Source organism: Sander lucioperca, chromosome 22 (genome assembly GCF_008315115.2).
Source record: "Sander lucioperca isolate FBNREF2018 chromosome 22, SLUC_FBN_1.2, whole genome shotgun sequence".
NCBI lineage: Eukaryota > Metazoa > Chordata > Actinopteri > Perciformes > Percidae > Sander > Sander lucioperca.
The window spans coordinates 14,218,134-14,235,768 of record NC_050194.1 but is presented as its reverse complement, the minus strand read 5'-3'; the positions used below and the strand labels follow the sequence as shown (position 1 = coordinate 14,235,768).

Genomic DNA, 17,635 nt, shown 5'->3' with positions numbered 1-17,635 from the left:
AGTCTTTGTAGTAACACCAATGACAAATTACATGATGTAAGTGTGTGGTAAGTGTTGTCATGTCTACTGTAAATCTCATCCCATACTGTTGAGGACACGTTGACTGACAATGATGAATTTCATCCCTGAAGAGAAGACACAGGAGATACCGGCTGTGTCTGCACAAAAGAGAGAAACCTGGCCTCTTGTCTCACCAACAGCTTCTTTCATGTCAAATGACACCATGATACCATTCTGTATTAAAGGTTGGGATTGTGGTTACTGTTACATTTACTGCACAGAACATGTTGTGGTAGCACAGTGGAGTTTATTTACCTACTTATTAGTATTTCTAGATGCTTCTATGCAATTTCATGAAATACCTACAAACTTTAAGTGAATAAAAATTTTTTTAAATTTGATCAGAGTCAAAATGTTATACAACATGAATACTATATGATTTATAATTTACACATAAATGATGTTAATCTTGATTAAGGATTGTCACTAATGAAATATTGATTTAATATTTATAAAGAATCACTACAAAAGCCCAGAGGATACAACTGATAAACATTATGCTAAATACACGTTTCATGAAAAAAAAGAGCCAAATGTGTTTTTGGTTTTATGCTGCCCTCTAGTGTTGTAAAGAAAAACTACAACAACAGATCTCTCAGAGTAACACAAATCAGGAGCAATTTACAGAACACATTCTAAATATACTGATACATTTATAACTTTTTATGGCATGCACAATCATCACTATGTTATGTGGTAAATTATTTACTTGTATGCATTCATTAAAGGAAACATGTAGGCTATGGTCTAGTACTGCAGTCATTTATTATGGGAAAGAACCACTAATGTTAACTACTGTTAACTACTGTTCGACCTACTATGTGATATGATTTTATGTGTTGGTGTACATCTCTTGTATATCTCTGCTAGTTGTGTTTGTGTGAGAGTGAGTGAACAGGACACGGTGCGCTCAAGTTATTGTTAGATCTTGGCTGAATTTTTTCAACTTTCTTGCCCACTCACACATTGTTGTCTGAAGATTGTAATTGTATGGCAATTAATGTAATTGTATTTTGTCAATGAAGGAATATTAAAATAATCTGAATGACATTTTTTAAAGGGAGCAGGGAAACAAATTCAGAGATGTATACCATGTTCACATTGTACACATTTTGAATTGACTTAAATCTTAGTCTTTTGTAACAGTAATTTGCATTATACTGCAGTGCCATTCAGGTATAAAACCACAACCTGATTACTGTTGATGAGCTTAATAAGGTTGTTGTTGGCGCACCCACAGAACCATTCACTATGTACAATAGATAAAGTTTCATCCTTTTCCAGTTCGATCCGTGGGCTGGACAGGGACTCTGTACAAAAGTTCTTAGGCAACAAATGACGTTAATACTCCATGCATAAAATAGTTGAATTTATAATTTTAACCTTCATTATAAATGATTACACGATTACTTCTTATATGATAGTATATGATATGTAATGAAAAGAACCACCACAAAGAAACTAAGGATACCATCGATAAACACCTTGCAAAGTGAATACAACAAAGGGCAAGTGAGTTTAGTATGCTGCACATTGGCGTCCCCTACTGTTTTAAAGCAATAACTAATTCTACTTTTCTCCTGCATACAAATAACAAAACACAAATAGAAATAGAATGCAAAAGCAAAGGTATGTTGAGTAATTTTACAATATAGATCACCTTTGATCAGCCTAGACCAGAGTTTTGGCTGTCAGCAAACTGATTAGCAGGGTCATCAGTGAGGTCAACTGGCCTGAAGCACTGCTCGGTTGCACCATTCTTCCTGCAAGAGAAAAAACAAAGTTGAATTAAAATGTATTCATTGAGCTCTGTCTTATTAATACATCAAGTACAAGTACAAACGTATGGGAAGATAAGTTACCTCTCCTATGTGACCTCAGGGTTAGTGGTCCTAGTGAGATGTCTGTGGTGGCATGGTAGGATACGTCCCTCTGAACGCGCCTGAGGTGACCTGGGTAGCAGTGCTGCAGGAAACGACATTAGAGGCGTCTGTTTATGCACCTGTTGATAATTTATCCAAACCCACAACAAACACACACAGAAACACAGTAGTACTTACAGCTGTGCAGTTGTTGTGTCTTAAAAGACAAAGGTGGACCTGGCAGTGCAGGTAGATGGATGAAAAGTTCATAAAGGTGAACATCCTGAAGGAGAATTGGGACACAGTGGAGATGCCGTTCTGAACCATCTCTACTGTTCCATCTGCTGGGTTAGGACACCTGGAAGACGGAGAAGATGGTGAAAGTTACAATGTTACCAGGCGGACAATAAAGTAAACAGAATCAAGTTGTAAAAGAGAGGATGGGTAGAGCAAGTGAAGAGAGGTCCTTCTATGCCCAATTCTTTATTTATTGTTTCAGCTCTTAGCAATGAAGAACCAGGGATCAGTGTGCTAAGACAAGATGAAGTTGCAATAGCTCCTTTACTCTGCATTTATGAGATCCCAGCGGACAGGGTAGCTGGCGAGGTTGACTGGTGTTGCCCAACAAGAGTCCACAACGGTGGAGATCTGCCTTTGGTCGACTCCTTCTGTCCGCACCTCCACATACAACCTCTGGTCGATTTCCATTTCTATGTTCCTGTTACTGGTCAGGGGGAAGCGGAAGCCAGCGTCCTGGTAGGGGATCATTCTCATATGATACTGTCCATGGCCTACTGGAAGCTTCTTCCTCACAATGCTACGGAAAAAAATGACACATAATGTCACTACACTTGAGAAGGAACAATTCACTGGCAGGTGAAAGTCTTGCTTGCAATCTTTGTCGTATTCACATTTACAGGACAGGGACAGACTCCCCTGAATTTCCTTTTACTTTTGTTTGTGTTGTTGGCTTAAACAGTAAGTTTATTAGAGTGGGTGCAGAATGTGAGCAGTGGGCAAATACACAACATTTCCAGGAACCAATCCAATCTATCACCTATCTTCAATCTTTGTCATTGTCATTATCACTGTCATGCACCACTGTTGCCTTACTCAAAAAAGGCAAGGTGCAGATGTAGCAGTGTTTAGTATACTGTTATTGGAATACGTAAATACTGAAACCCTATCATTACATACGCCATGATGTATCACTATAGACAGATGTTCACTATAAAAAAGGACAGTCGGGGGTTGTGATTGTGTCTTCACCTCTCTATAGGGTTGATGCCCACAGCCATGGACAGCGCCTGGGCCAGAGGGTATTCACAGCAGAAACGCAGATGAATGCTTCTCTGGCGGCTGATTAGACGTTTATGAGGGTCCACGTTGCCCTGGATGGCGTTCTCATAGATGAAATGGGTTCCATTGCTCTTATAATGGAAATGACAAACTGGTTTGAGTTGTTTGAAGTTATGTCTTAAGGAGAACATTTACATCTCAAATCGTCTTCAGTCTGTGTTGATAACATTAGAGTCTATGGACTGTACCCTGAGAGTTGTCCCACACAGCTGATCATCATTGTTAAAGTTGAACACCAGTCGTCCGTTCTGGAGAGTCCCATTGCAGAAGTCATCTTGGAGATGGAGGGCGTTGGAGTGGAAGCCAGCTTCAAACAGCTGGCAGCGTGACACGGACATGGTGCCTGAACTACTGACACAAGTGATGGACGAGTCTATGAAAGAGAGAAAAAATATATATATATCTTTCTGTAGATTTTGTATAGAATCTCATGGTTAAAGGGTACTAATCAATATGTTTAGATCAAATGACAGCTGTAATTTAAAAGGTTTTTCTACCCACAACCCACAGAGAACAGAGTTGAGACTCTCACAGATATTGTACCAATCCTATGAGTTTATGTTTGATTACCAGATTTAAAATTGTTTCTGAAAAATCATGTTTTGTCTGTTATTTTGTCATGGTGAATGGTTCACATTTCTTAAATACCCATGAACCTTGGCCTCAATAGCAATGTCTACTAATCATCTCACATGCATCACTTAAGTGATCTAAAAGAGCTGCCCTCACCGTAGCTCTCATTGTTGGGCCGATGGTAGAGCTCATCACAGAAGCAGCCGTACACACCGTCCTTCTCACCACACCACTCGTACTCTGTGCAGTTCAGCTGTTTACAGGGGTCTGACTCAGCTATGGACATAGTGGGGAAAGGATGAGACAAGGAGTCATAAAACTGTAAAGTAAAAAAAAAAAACAAGTAAAAGATAATACCTCTTTCCTCAAGAAAGATGACAACAAAAGAAGTGCATTAGCTTCAAAAAAGCCAAACTACTAAGTGCCACATGTAAGTGCAACATAATAATTTGTGGTCTCATTCATTATATTGGCCGTGTATTAGCTCAGTGCAAACATACCACATTGCAAAGCAGAGCGCCATTCTGGGATGTTTAACCCCAGAACAGAGCAGGTTCTCTCATAGGCTGAGACTGCAGAACACAGCATGCCATTGGCTGGAGTGTAGAGGCAGAGATCGTAGACACAGGAACTGAAAAACGGCTGTGGGTCAGAGTGCAGGTGACAGGCTCTGAATGGGCCGCTACTGTTGGTGATGACACTACAGAGCTCAGAGTATTCTTCCATAAAGGGACAGTTGTTCAATCCATCACCACTCCTTTCATCGGTGGATCCACACCTAGATAACACATGATACGTTTAACACTTGGGCTGACTTTTGCCACAACGTACATTTCTGTAATAGTGTTATAATAATTGTCTTTCTTTAAGAAGTGCAAGACATGTCAACTGATGATACTTTAGTTTTTTTCACAACACCCCACCCTGGTTGGCTTGTGGGTGACTTCCAGCTGTGTCCAAAGTGATTGTCATTTTGTGCTGATGTGCCATTGGGCAAGACTTTGTCATCTGCAGGATCACTGTTGAAGTTTCCACACATCCCAGTGACTCTGTTTTGACAGTGTTGGCCTATTCTGACCAGTAAAGTACTCTGCCCGTCGAACTGGACTATCAAGTCAATGGCATCGACCACTATGTAGCTTCCCTGCCTTACCACCTGAGCTAATGTTCCTACAGTGGCGGGAAGAGACACTTCACTTCCATTCACCTGGAGGGATAAGAGATATGAGAGAGACAGACTGACAAGAAGTAAGGAGGCACTACCGATGTTTTCACCAGACACATATAGAAAGTTGTTCATCCAAAAAGTGTTTACCTTTACTATTTGGTTGGGTCCAATCCTGACATACACTCTCTCTGGTTGTTTTGAGAGGTATATATCCACAGCTGACACAAACGACACACGGTTGTTGCCACGGTGATTATTCGTGGCTACTACCTGAAACTGTGTTTCATTGGTGCCGTGGCTCACACTCTCAGTAATGATGTAAGAGCATGTGCCCTGGAAATGAGCCAGTGCCCCATCAAAGGTGATGTAGTGTGGGTCCCCCCACACAGTGCAAGAAGACATTGCATCAAAACAGCCCAGCCGACCATTTCTGATGGTGCAGTCTTGTGCAGGAGTGCAAGATGCAGCAGAACAGCGCAGGTCATTGGGGGCATGGCATTCACATCGCTGGGAGCAACCCTCTGTCCAGAAGGACTCACCAGCCTGTAACATGTGAGAAAAAGAGACACATAAAAAGGTTATATTTAGCATGTGATACATCAAGACAAGACAAAACGCTGCTGAGGGGGATGGGATAATAAAATTGTCATTGTTCGGTGTTGTGCATCATACATTAAATATGCATATGCAACATATTCATATTCATATGCCATGTAGTACAGTTATACAGATTTATATAAATTGTGGGCTGTGTATAACAATATAAGATGTAATATTCCAAGTCATTGCAAGGCAATTAGAGAAAACTTAAATACATTTAAAAGAATGAATGAAATAGAAAAAGAACAATGGACAAATGGTGTTAATGATAATGGAAATGGTTTTAAGAGAAAAGAGGGGAAAATTGAAATGTAATGGGGGAGTAGATGTAAAAAGGGTTAATTTGCAAATTGTATTAAGCAAAATCTGAGGATACAGTCAGCCAGTGTTCTGCAACTACAAAATTATTACAAGTTTTTACACACAAAATGTGTAGCACAATAAAGTAGCAAATTGTTATTCCATATTTAAGTAATCTGATGATAAACAGAACCACTATTGTAGCGTTGCTTTGGTCATCTCTCTATAGTATTGTGAAATAATTAACTTTGTTAAGCACAGTGAGGTTGATGGTTGATAGAGGTGGGCAGATTGAAAAAGACAATGGGAGTCTGACATCTGTGATATAGGAGAGCTGCTTAATATTTCTTGACCAAAGGGAAATGGTTGTGTGTGCAAAGGCTAAAATCATAGAGATTAATTAACTTACACTATAGTAGAAGCCGTCATATTGACAGCCACAGCTTTCCACAGGGACACATGTTGTCCCACTCCTGAGGAAGCCCTCATTACAGAAACATCCTTCAGAGCAAACCTGCTCACAGGTGGCATCAATGCTGCTGGCACAGGTGTGGCCACAGCCGGTACCACACAGCTCATAATGGCTGTTGGCTGGACAGTCAAGTCCTTTATAAGAATGAAATGATGGATGTCAGGTGGTTAAAATGATTATCTTTGGTCAATTAACTAAGCATGAACATATGTGTAGTAGATCAAAAGACTTTCTTGGGAAACACTTACTGCAGTTGTTCTGTCTCCAAGGGTAGATTCGAACATTAGCAGACTGACAGGCACTGACATATGTTTGAATGGCCCTACACTGAAGATCTTGGCCTTGATTTCCAGCCACACAAACATCAAACACACAGTCATTGAAGTATGGCGCTGGGTCCACATGCTCATGGCAGAAGCTGAGGGGACCGTCAGCTGCCCGAATCACCTCACATTGTGCTCTTGCAGGTAGCTCATTGGTGCATTGTGGGCAAGAGGAGCCACAGCCCTCACTGCAGGTGTAGTTGGCTGCCACTTTCCAAGCTGTCCCAAACTCTTGTGGAGTGGTGACCATCATTCCAGATGGGGTGTGGAACTCATCATTTGGATTGCCATTGAAGTTTCCACAAAGTCCACATGTTTTTCCTCTGTATTAATGACAATAGTTAAATACATCCAGGGTCAAAGCTACATGTGTTCAAAATGTGTGATAAAAATAATTTTTCAGAATGTAAACTAAATCATTCAAACATAAATACCTGTAACTTGAAGGCACAGAGATAGACACTGTGTACTGTCCATCGTACATGACACTCAGGCCAAAATCAGTGCTGAGATATGTGCGAGATCCACTTGCATAGATAGAAACACGACTTCCATTTAAGAGAATAGGTAAGTTTTTAGTTACTCCATTCACCTTTAAAATTGGAAAAACAGAAGATGATGAACAATCATAGATTTGTATTTGTGTTGCAACTATCTATTGCTTTAAAAAAATTATAGATGTCAAATCCAGTGTAGATTAAAATAGATGTAGAGTCAGCGGAATGATTTGATTAAGGATGTCTTAAATAGGAATCTGTGTTACTCACCTGTACCACACCGTGGCTCACCCTCGTCATTTGCACACGATAGCCCCACACGTTCACAAAAACTTCAGCTGTGATTGAAACGGTCAACCCATTCCACGGCTCGTTCTTAGCCTCCACTGAAAACTCATGGAGCCCATCAGTGTCATTACAAAGGGTCGCCAGCACATAGCGGCAGGTTCCCTGGAAGTCATAGGCCTTGTGATCAAAGGTGAGGTAGTGAGGGTCACCAGATGCAGAGCAGGTGCCATGAGGGTTTGTATGGCAGCCAAACTCACCCTCCACCACACGGCAGGACTCCTGGGGACCACAGGAGTTGGGGATGCAGTGGACCGCCCCAGTAGTGCCATTGCACATACACAAGCTCTGACATTCCTCACCATCCCAGAACTGTTCGCCCCCGCGCCGATAGCGTCCTTGGTAATGGCATCCACAGGCTGTTGGTGTTACACACTGGTTGCCATTGAGGACAAATCCATCATTACACTGGCACCCCTCCTGACACACAGTGTCACAGGCGAAAGGGAAAGAGAGGCTGGGGCAGGCGGAAGGACAAGTGGTTCCACAGACTTCATAATGGCTGTTTATAGGACAGTTTGGCTCTAGAGAAAAACAAAGCAATTCATTTAGCAAAATCATTGAAATTATATTAAAATCACCTACCCTAAAAGGGAGCAAAGTTCTTACCACATTCAGTTGCATTCCTCCAGCGTTCAAGGTGTACGCCATTCTGTTGACACATTAGTGCATAATCTCGTAGGACTTCACATAGCACTGATGCTGGATCTCTAGAGGCTCTAATGATCTCCACACATGCATTCACATGCTGCCGAGGGTCCACCATGGCCCAGCACTGGGCAAACGGCCCATGCGGTGAGCCAAGAATGCCACAGTACTCACTAGAATTGTAATTTGTTGTAGAGTTATTATTTACACTTTCCACACAGTGTGCAGCGAGAGAGCCATCTCGCCAACTGTCCCCAAAATCCTGAGAACTGTTGACCAGGACTCCATTGGGTGTGCGGAAGTCATCTTGTGGGTGACCGTTGTAATTACCACAGAGTCCACCCAGTGAATTATTGTAGATACCAGGTGCAGTGACACGCACAAAGTGAGGCCAGACTATCTGCACCGTTACACCGAAGGAGGTGCGAACTATGACACTTTGAACGCTGCTGTGGTAGATTTGTATTCGGTTGGACGCTGAGCTGAATGGTAGTCTTATCTGCTGACCATCAACCTAAAGGGACATTTAAACAGCCAGTAAAAGTGTTTTCAGTTTTCATCAAAAAACTTTTCAGAACCTTTTTTTGAAAAAAAGTGCCAATTTTAATGTGTTGTTCAAAACAATATTTCTACATGCAAGACTGTTATTCTATAATTCAATTTTTTAATAAAATGTTTCTCTGGTGTCACAACTCACTTATTTTCATTAGCTCTTGAAACATATTCGGGACTTACCTGAACACTGCTGCTACCTGTCATTTCAATGGAGATTTGTGTTCCCTCGGCCTCAAACTTTAGCAACCGGGCAAAACCCTGCTGGCCTCTGGGCACTTTTTCTGCTGTCACCACAAAATGTGGGTGACTAGACAAGCCCATTACTTTGGCAAGGGTCAATCTACATGCCCCAGGATACTGGTATGTCAGTCCATCAAATGTATGGTATGACCCTGGGCCTCTTATCCAACATGTTGCATAACTGTTAGGCCTGCATCCTCTTTCTCCCTCCTCCACCCTGCAAGACTCTTGTGGCCCACAGCCATGAGAGTGGCAAGTCATGGAGCCAGAACTGCAGCTACAACGTCTCCCACAGTCCTCGTCTAGTATTGTACTTCCTCCAGAGCGGTAGTAGCGACCCTCAAAGCTGCAGCCACATTCAGAATGAGCCACGCAGACCCCAGCACTGAGGACATAGCCTGGATTGCAGATGCAGCTCTCCTGGGCAGGGAGAGGGCAGTTGTAGGTAGAATTGGGATTGACACAGGTAGCTGGACATCCTGTGCCTTGGGACTCAAAGTGGCTGTTGGCTGGGCAGAGGATTTCTAGACAGAAGAAAGAAAGAACATTGATCTTGAAATCATGGACATTTTACCAAAAGGATTATTTAAAATAATGTTGATTGATGAACAGACATACCACAGAAGCCTTGTCTCCTCCAGCTGGGCAGCTGTATACCATTCTGCTGACACTGACTTGCATACACATTTAGTGCTTGGCACAGAATGGGTTGGTAGCCTCCTCCTACACACAGATCATACACACAACTCTCAACAAAGGACTGTGGGGGAAGTAGTCCATGGCAAGCAGCAAAAGGTCCAGAACTGCTCTGGAGGATACCACAATGGGCCATGTTGCTGTATAAAGCTGTCTGAGCCTCAGTGCAGGCAGCACAGTTCAGACCTCCACATCGCGTCCCACAACCAGGCTCATCATCTCCTGATGTTTGCCAGCTGTTGGCAAAAACCACATCAGAGCTCACAACTTCACCTTGGCGGGTTCGAAAATCATCCTCAGGGTGATTATTGAAGTTTCCACACAGGCCACATGTTGCATTCTGGTAAGTGTATGGCACACTGATTCTGACATAGTGATATGTGTCATAAGACACCTCCAAGCCAAAGTCAGTACTGATGATCACAGAAAAACCTGACTCATAAACCTGGACCGTGCCGTTGCTAAGGGAGATCGGAGTGGCTGCAAAGTTCCCATTAACCTGTAAGTACACAAGCAAGCAAAGACATAGTAAACTACTTAAATAGCGATAGTAATAGAATATGAACTAAATTCTAAATATTACAGTAGGTATAAACTTCTTATTGCTAACCTTAGCCTCACCAGGTCGTCCCTTGACAAGCTCGATTGTTTCATTATTGACATACACTTTGACCAGTCGTGTCCAAGCAACGTGAGTGCTGCCACGGTGCTCGTTCTTGCCCTCTACTCTGTAGTAGGGCAAACCACGGCCACATTGCTCAGAGAGAACATAGGTGCAGGTGCCTTGGAAGTGAAACACTGTGTTATCGAAGGTATAGTAATGTGGATCACCACTTATGGTGCAGGCACGTCTCTGCACCGTCTGGCAGGAGAACTGAAAGGCAGTAGGCTGGCAGATTTGGGAAAAGGAGCAGGGTTCGCTGTGACACTCCAGGCCAGCTGAGGTACAGGTGCACTTCTGTGCACAGGTACTGTCACTCCAGAATGAGTCACCTCGCTGCACAGGTTGACCTTGAAGACAAATAAAGGGACAATTTCCTTGAAAGGCATTGACTACAACATGCAAACACTAATAAGACATTTTTGGGGGGCATATGAGCCTTTAGTAGTAGTTTATAACAAACAGTAGAGTGGGGACAATAAATGAGGGGATAGAGAAGAGGAAGACATAAAAACAAAGGTCTCCAGCCACCTTGGACTTGGGTGCTGCAATGTCACTTTCAGCGTCTTGACCTTGTAGAATACTTAAATGCCCCAACCATTTAACTCTTCAGAACTACTTAAGCATGCCAATGCAAATTACAAATTTAATAAAATAAAAGATATGATATAAAAACTAATAATTAATAGTAGTAATTAGTAATTACTGTAAAAAGTACCATGGTGAACACCCTATGGTTCTGGTTTTACCATTGAAAGTGCAGCCTCTTGATCCAAGGTCTATCCGGAAAGCCCAACGACCGGGTACGTTGACATTGCTGCCCAGGCGGAAAGCTGAGTAAATGCCGGTTGCATTGTTTGAGAATGATCCAGGAATGGTGAAATGATGAGTAGAGTTTTCTGAGTCATATCCAGCCTGGAGGTACATCACACATTAATTTTATTAATAGTTATTTTACTATTTTAAAGTTTTTTGTACATTATTGTGTTCAGATTTAAATAATGCATGGCAACTTAAAAACACATTTTGTAGTATACATTACATAAAATTTTAATGGTTCTAACCTGAACATTGTGAGTTGTTAAGGCTATTATCCCATAGTTCATTAGCACAAATGAGTACTGGCCACCAGAGATCAAGACTGCTTGGATAGTTGTACGCTGTAAAAATTGAGTTGTGATTATTATAGTAAATATAGTAGGTAAAATGCACATACACATCATTATGTATTTCTCCACTTGCTGATCAAGTTGACTTACTGTTCCAGTGGTTGGATAGTAGGCCACCTCATACCATGTTGCAACAAAGACCCAGTTGGCATTGAAGTTCAGCCCTGGGAAATACCTATTAATGTCCTGTGTAGCTTGTTGGAGGACACTGCCGCTGGTGTATTGGTTGTAGTAGATCTCACCATTTACTCTGTTATCTAAATCTGTCCAGAATACAGTGATGATGTCTCTGGTTCCATACATTGGAAACCTTTGAGGAGTAAAACTAGAAAATGCTCCGTTAAAGGTAAGGTGTCCATTGTTGTTAACCTGGAAACAAATAAACCAGTTCTTATTAACAAAGTTAGACCTTGATTACATTGACAATTGCACGTTATCTAGGATCAATATATTTACTGTATTTTATAACCATATTAAAGATATAACAATATATTAACCACAACTAACTGTAGTAGTTTTTTTTTAAATATCTCAAACATTAAATTTAAGTTGAAGTTAAACAAAGTATTTTAGTTTCATAACATATTTAAAGCATGAAATGCTTTTTTCTTCTCTTATTATTTTTTATATAAATGTTTGCTCATTTACAACATAGATATAGAGTTAGAAGTGATTTTAGTCTCCAAAAGTTATAGATTTTGTAGTTTGCTAAAAAAATATTTTTACATACATAAATCTGAGAATATGACCGGCCGAAATACACAAAAGGTCGTTGCAGGGGAATTAGAGGAGAACTTCCATCGTCTAATCGAGGGCTTGTTGTTCCAGCAATTGGGTAGAGGGGTCCTAAGGAACAAAAAACATCACATTTAAAAAAAAAAAATAAAAAAAATAAAAAGATAGAATGCTCATCCACATTGGCCTTATTGGCAAATGTTGCAAACTGTTTTTAACATTAGATCATCATAGATCGCTAGATTTAACATAGATCCGACCAACCAAAATTCCCCTTTCCCTTTTAGATATTTTGACAATGTCATAGCGGGAAAAGCACAGATGTCTTTGAAAACATTAGAAATGACATCATTTTGCAGCAATTTGACCGAGGAGATGAAGGACCCTGGATCTTTATAAGGCTATACTGGACATATAATTGAATTTACTAATGGTTCTGCCCCCCCCCCCCCGTATGTTGTACTTTGGATTGTAATGTTTAATGAGTTTGTGGTCTTGTGTTGTATGTGTATATGTGGTTTGTGATTGTTTTGTCAGAAAAGAAAAACAAACAAAAAACATTTAAATTAAAAAGAAAAAAAAGAAAAAGAAATGACAATTTAAAAGCAACTTTACACCACCTGAAGATCTGCTTTTGCCTGAGTGTACTTTATAATGTTTCAGTGCACCATGATATCACTTCCTACCACATCCCAGGTGCAACCAGAGGGGGCAGTGAAACACTGCCTTTCAGCCTGGTATTATGTAACTTGGTAAGTATAGCAAGGCAAATCAAACCATTGCCAAGTGTGGTACTTTCCCAACCTCCACACCCTTAGCTTTTGCTGTTCTACGTAACACTAAGAATTGGCATGGGATGTAAATTGAGTACTAATATAACACAATTAATTTACGATACTTTAGGTTGTGTGCTATCAGTTTATAGTCAGTATTGGTTATTTTCCACATCGGCTTAGTGCATGTGAAATTCCTGTGTTTTTTACTGATTGTATGTCTGGCCTGTTATTAAGAATATGAATAAATGAAAACTACGAGGTTATGTAAGTGTCAATTTACCTGAAGTCACCTGAGAAGTAATATATATTTTATATACTGTGTGAAAACAAACATAAACATAGGTGGATCATTATTTGAGACTGTCAGTCGCTGAGTGTTGTTTGCGCTTATCCAGCAGTTCAGAGTAAGGGTATGAACAAATAAAAAACTAAAACATTATCTAAGCTTCAACTTACCTGAAGTCTGAGAAATCACCGTACCTATGAAAACAACGCATGAATATCAGAATTACATTTAGTGGCCAAGTATGTGTGCCCATACAAGGAACTTGACAGTTTTGTTGTTCTCAAAGTACAAACACAGAAATAGACATACAGCTAAAAACAAGCACAACAAATCTGAACAAGTTTGCCTTGCAGAGTGCAAATGGTGCTGAAACACAGAATGATAAATGTAACAGGTTGCTTATATACATTAGGTAGGTGGATATGACATACAGTGTATCTACAGCTTGCTTGGATTAGCTAGTGAATTTACGTAAATGCATCAACAGAAATAAAAAATGTGTTTAATTGAATTTTATTTAATAAAATACTCACCTATCATTCCCAAAAACAGCACAGGCAACACGATTTGACCCGCCATTCTCCAAAACAAATTCTAAACCTGCTGACTAAATATAATGATTTAAATTTAAAAATAAATAAATAGGACAGAACTAAAAAGAGAGAGCACATTTTAGTATATAAACTTATATCCTGCTAATTGGCAAGCAAACAAGACTGTAAACATCACTTAAGTGTCTTTAATCATTTTAATAAAAATAACATTTTGATTATGTCAAGTGAAGATTGTCCTCAATAATATTCTGGCTATAATTCAGTTGGAAACCAGCACCATGTTTCAAGGAAATACTATTAATATGCAGCATCAGTTTCAAAATAGTGTCTCATTTATCAAAAATAAATTGATTACCTGTTCATATGTGCTTCTTTTTTTCTTATATCTCTCATCTACGTGAGACTGCAGTGCTGCAACAATGCTTTATACAGCTAAATCTGGCACAGTCCCATACATCTGTCATCTGACCAGTTAATGGAATATCAGATGGATGAATTCAAATTGCTTCCTCATAACAAGTACAAGTGAACCAAACACTGTATTATGCATTAAGAATAGTGAAGATTAACAGACTGTGTTCAGCAGAAACAGAAAGAAGACGTAATATGCTTCCAAAGGCTTTTATACTTAAGTAAAAAAGAGTAAATTGTTAGAAAGCTATATAAGTGTCAAGATACTTGTTCCCAATGAGTATTTATTACAATATTGGTCACCATTGTAGAAAAGCTTGAACTTACTTCTACTGTCATAGTAATAGGACCAATTACCTCTTGAACTATCAAGTAATTTTCTTATAAACTAAAGTAAAATGACAGAAACGTTAATATTAACTTAGTTTTTGCAACACTGAATATTTTTTTTACTGTTATCTGCTCAGAATATATGACATACTCTTTGTTTTAAGTAATCTGCCAAGGAGGTTCTGTTTGCAGTCTCACATTATTGCAAGGCATCTTAAAAACTGCTCAAAGAGTTGGTTTGTCTAGACAACATCAGATATATTCAACAGGGGGTCCGTGACCCCTAAGGGGTCCTCCGAGTAAGTGCAGGGGCACTGCCAAATTATGTTAAAAATTGGCCTTTTATCTATAACACATTGAAGATAAGCTTACTATAGATAAGGTAGCCATACAGTTACGATTAAGGATTCACTGTGCTTTCCACATGTATGTTTAACATTAAAACATCATGTATAAATAATATATTAATATTCATTCATTTTTATTTATCCGGCCCCATTTAACATGCAACTTGATTTTATACAATACATGTACTATAGGGGGTAAGCTAAATCGTTTTGGTTTTATTTGCTTTGAGATACCAATCTCTGAGATTTCTGCCTCCACACCAGTACAATGCAGACCAATGTGATTTCTTTTGTGGTGTTCCCAACATTGACAAATTATTTCTAAAAACTTTTCTTTCTATGAACATTCACCAATAATCTGCATAATCCAGGGAACATGAACAATTTTCATGGGGTTATTTTATTCGGTTGTTAACATTTCAAGTCAACCTCTTTTGTTTTTACCATGAAGGCAATCTTTCCTTTACTTTAACCACAAAGTTTAAGTTACCTAAACCTAAACATAGCCTTAACCATGTGCGTGTGAACACTTTCTGTTCCGAGGCCCTGTTGTTTTGTTTCTGTTTTGTTTCTGTTGAAAGGTGAAGAATTTAAACTCGATAGGAACCAGATCAAGTTGTCATCAAAAATGAAAAGGGCATCTCTCATAAATGATTGATTTAAAGACTTAAAGACTAATGTATAAAAGATAGATTGTTTAGAGAAAAAAAGTTTAGACAATTGCAATGCTATAAGAATTGTATTTAAGAGACTAAAAACATTCACCCTACTCTTTGTACCTTTTAACAAAGGTGTGCTTTTTCAGGTTTCAACATTTAGTCTATTTAAAGTGTATTTAAAGTAACCCAGTTTATTAATAAAGAAACACAGCCACACCTAAACATAGACAATTGATTAACTCACAGTTAATCAAAATCTGAAAATATTTGAAGTAGGTGTGTATCAGTGTGAAAAATGAAACTGTGGCTTGTAAGAACACCATGTCTTGCAAAGAAACTATTTGGTACACAAAGGGACTTAAACAATGTGAACAATTTTAACTGGTTTGACAGATGAAGGAGTAGTGAAGTGGTTGAAAATATGCAGGATGTATCTCTTGTTATTCTGGTTTCTCTGTGTGGGAACACACACCCCAATGGTGATTTGATGATGATAAAGACTCACTATGGTTTAATCACAGAATTTGCTCTCTATCTTACAGTAACAGCAGTTATTTTATCCATGTTGCATCATTACAATGACATAACAATCTATACAGAGTGAGATTAGAGGTGAAACATCTGCATCATCTGCATCATGATAAGTAAAGAAATGCCACAGTAAATGATGGAATGACAGATAAGGAAGCAGTGGGAGCCACCTAAACTTCTTTTGTTTTATTGAATCATGGGATGTGGGCCGATTGTGAGCCCAGATTAGATAGTAATTCCTCACTTGCAAAAGTGAACCCATTTATTAAAGCTTCTGATGCACACAAATCAACAGAAGTGAACACAGAGCAAATAACAGACTGAGCTTTAGTAACAAAACACACAGCTAGGCAGGAATCACGTTTTGAATTTATTTATGTGCATTGAAAGTGCATGAAATCAAACAAAGCTCTTCTAATTGTAATTTTACCTTCCTTTGTGCAGATATTTTGGGTAAATGTACTTGTTGCTTGTACTTTGACTTAGTATGTTCAGCCTACATGACACTGAATAAACTGGCTTTTCAAACTGAAAGTTTAAATCTGATCGGTCTAGTGGCAAAGGTTATTTTGTGCAGAAAAATAATGGAGGGTAAGTAAATTGAATATCCAAAATGATCTAAAATCCATTCAAAATGGCAATTACACAATCACCACTTTATCGTCCCATACAGACCTTTTTAACAATTAGGCCGTCCACCCTGAAGAAACGCTCTGGTAGATCGCTTCCAAGGTATCTGCGTCCCCTGGCCCGGGACCCTGCTGTACTTAGCAGTGGGTCCACGCCTCTCAAGATGGCGCTGATAAATGCTCGATCCATTACAAACAAATCTTTTATTCTGAATGATCTGTTTATTAATAGGTGTCTTGATTTCTTGTTCCTGACGGAGACTTGGCAGAAAAACTTGGAATACGGCCCTCTATTTGAACTTTGTCCACCTGACTGTTGTTTTATCAGTACTCCCAGGACCTCTGGTCGTGGTGGAGGGCTCGCGGTGGTATATAAAGGCTGCTTTCAAAGTCGGACAGTACCCACTAGAGTTTTTTCCTCATTTGAACTGCAGATTACCAAAGTTGGTAGTTGTAATCCATTTTATTGTATTTTAATTTATCGACCGCCTGGTTCTAACAGTTCTTTTTTGTCTGAATTTAGTGATTTTTTATCATCCATTATTATGTTGGATAAAGTTATTATGGTTGGAGATTTTAATATTCATGTAGACGACTTGTCTTGCACTTTAGCTGCTGACTTTCTTAATGTAACTGAGGCTTTTAATTTTATCCAGCATGTTTCTGGTCCCACACACATTGGGGGTCACACTTTGGACCTTGTTTTTACTCTTGGTCTTAATATTGACTCTGTTTGCTCTGAGGAACTGCATATCACTGACCATGATTGTGTTTTGTTTAATTTGTCTTTCAATCCAGACGTATTGCCCCGTAAAAATGTAAGATGTTCTCGCATGTTAAATCACTCCT

General features: G+C 39.5%; 1 protein-coding gene across 1 annotated transcript; it reads right to left on the bottom strand.

Moving 5' to 3' along the window:
* Nucleotides 1-497: 497 nt before the first annotated feature.
* Nucleotides 498-13,932, bottom strand: LOC116060953 (alpha-tectorin-like). Its single transcript, XM_031314735.2, has 24 exons — nt 13,859-13,932; nt 13,496-13,519; nt 12,259-12,374; nt 11,619-11,897; nt 11,424-11,519; nt 11,109-11,274; nt 10,309-10,709; nt 9,621-10,197; nt 8,943-9,526; nt 8,169-8,721; nt 7,485-8,083; nt 7,152-7,309; nt 6,643-7,040; nt 6,332-6,528; nt 5,170-5,565; nt 4,778-5,061; nt 4,355-4,632; nt 4,011-4,130; nt 3,470-3,654; nt 3,192-3,352; nt 2,488-2,739; nt 2,121-2,280; nt 1,923-2,025; nt 498-1,823 (listed from the first exon to the last, which is right to left on the bottom strand). Exons 1-24 carry the CDS (start codon nt 13,902-13,904, stop codon nt 1,732-1,734), a joined length of 6,225 nt encoding a protein of 2,074 aa, XP_031170595.1. The 5' UTR covers nt 13,905-13,932; the 3' UTR covers nt 498-1,731.
* Nucleotides 13,933-17,635: the final 3,703 nt, after the last annotated feature.

Coding starts and splice junctions, on each gene's coding strand:
- LOC116060953 (XM_031314735.2), bottom strand. CDS start 13,904: ATGGCGGGTCAAATCGTGTTGCCTGTGCTGTTTTTGGGAATGATAG. Junction 11,898..12,258: donor GGTCATATTCTCAGATTTAT/GTATGTAAAAAT, acceptor ATTTGTTTCCAG/GTTAACAACAATGGACACCT. Junction 5,566..6,331: donor ATGACGGCTTCTACTATAGT/GTAAGTTAATTA, acceptor CACATGTTACAG/GCTGGTGAGTCCTTCTGGAC.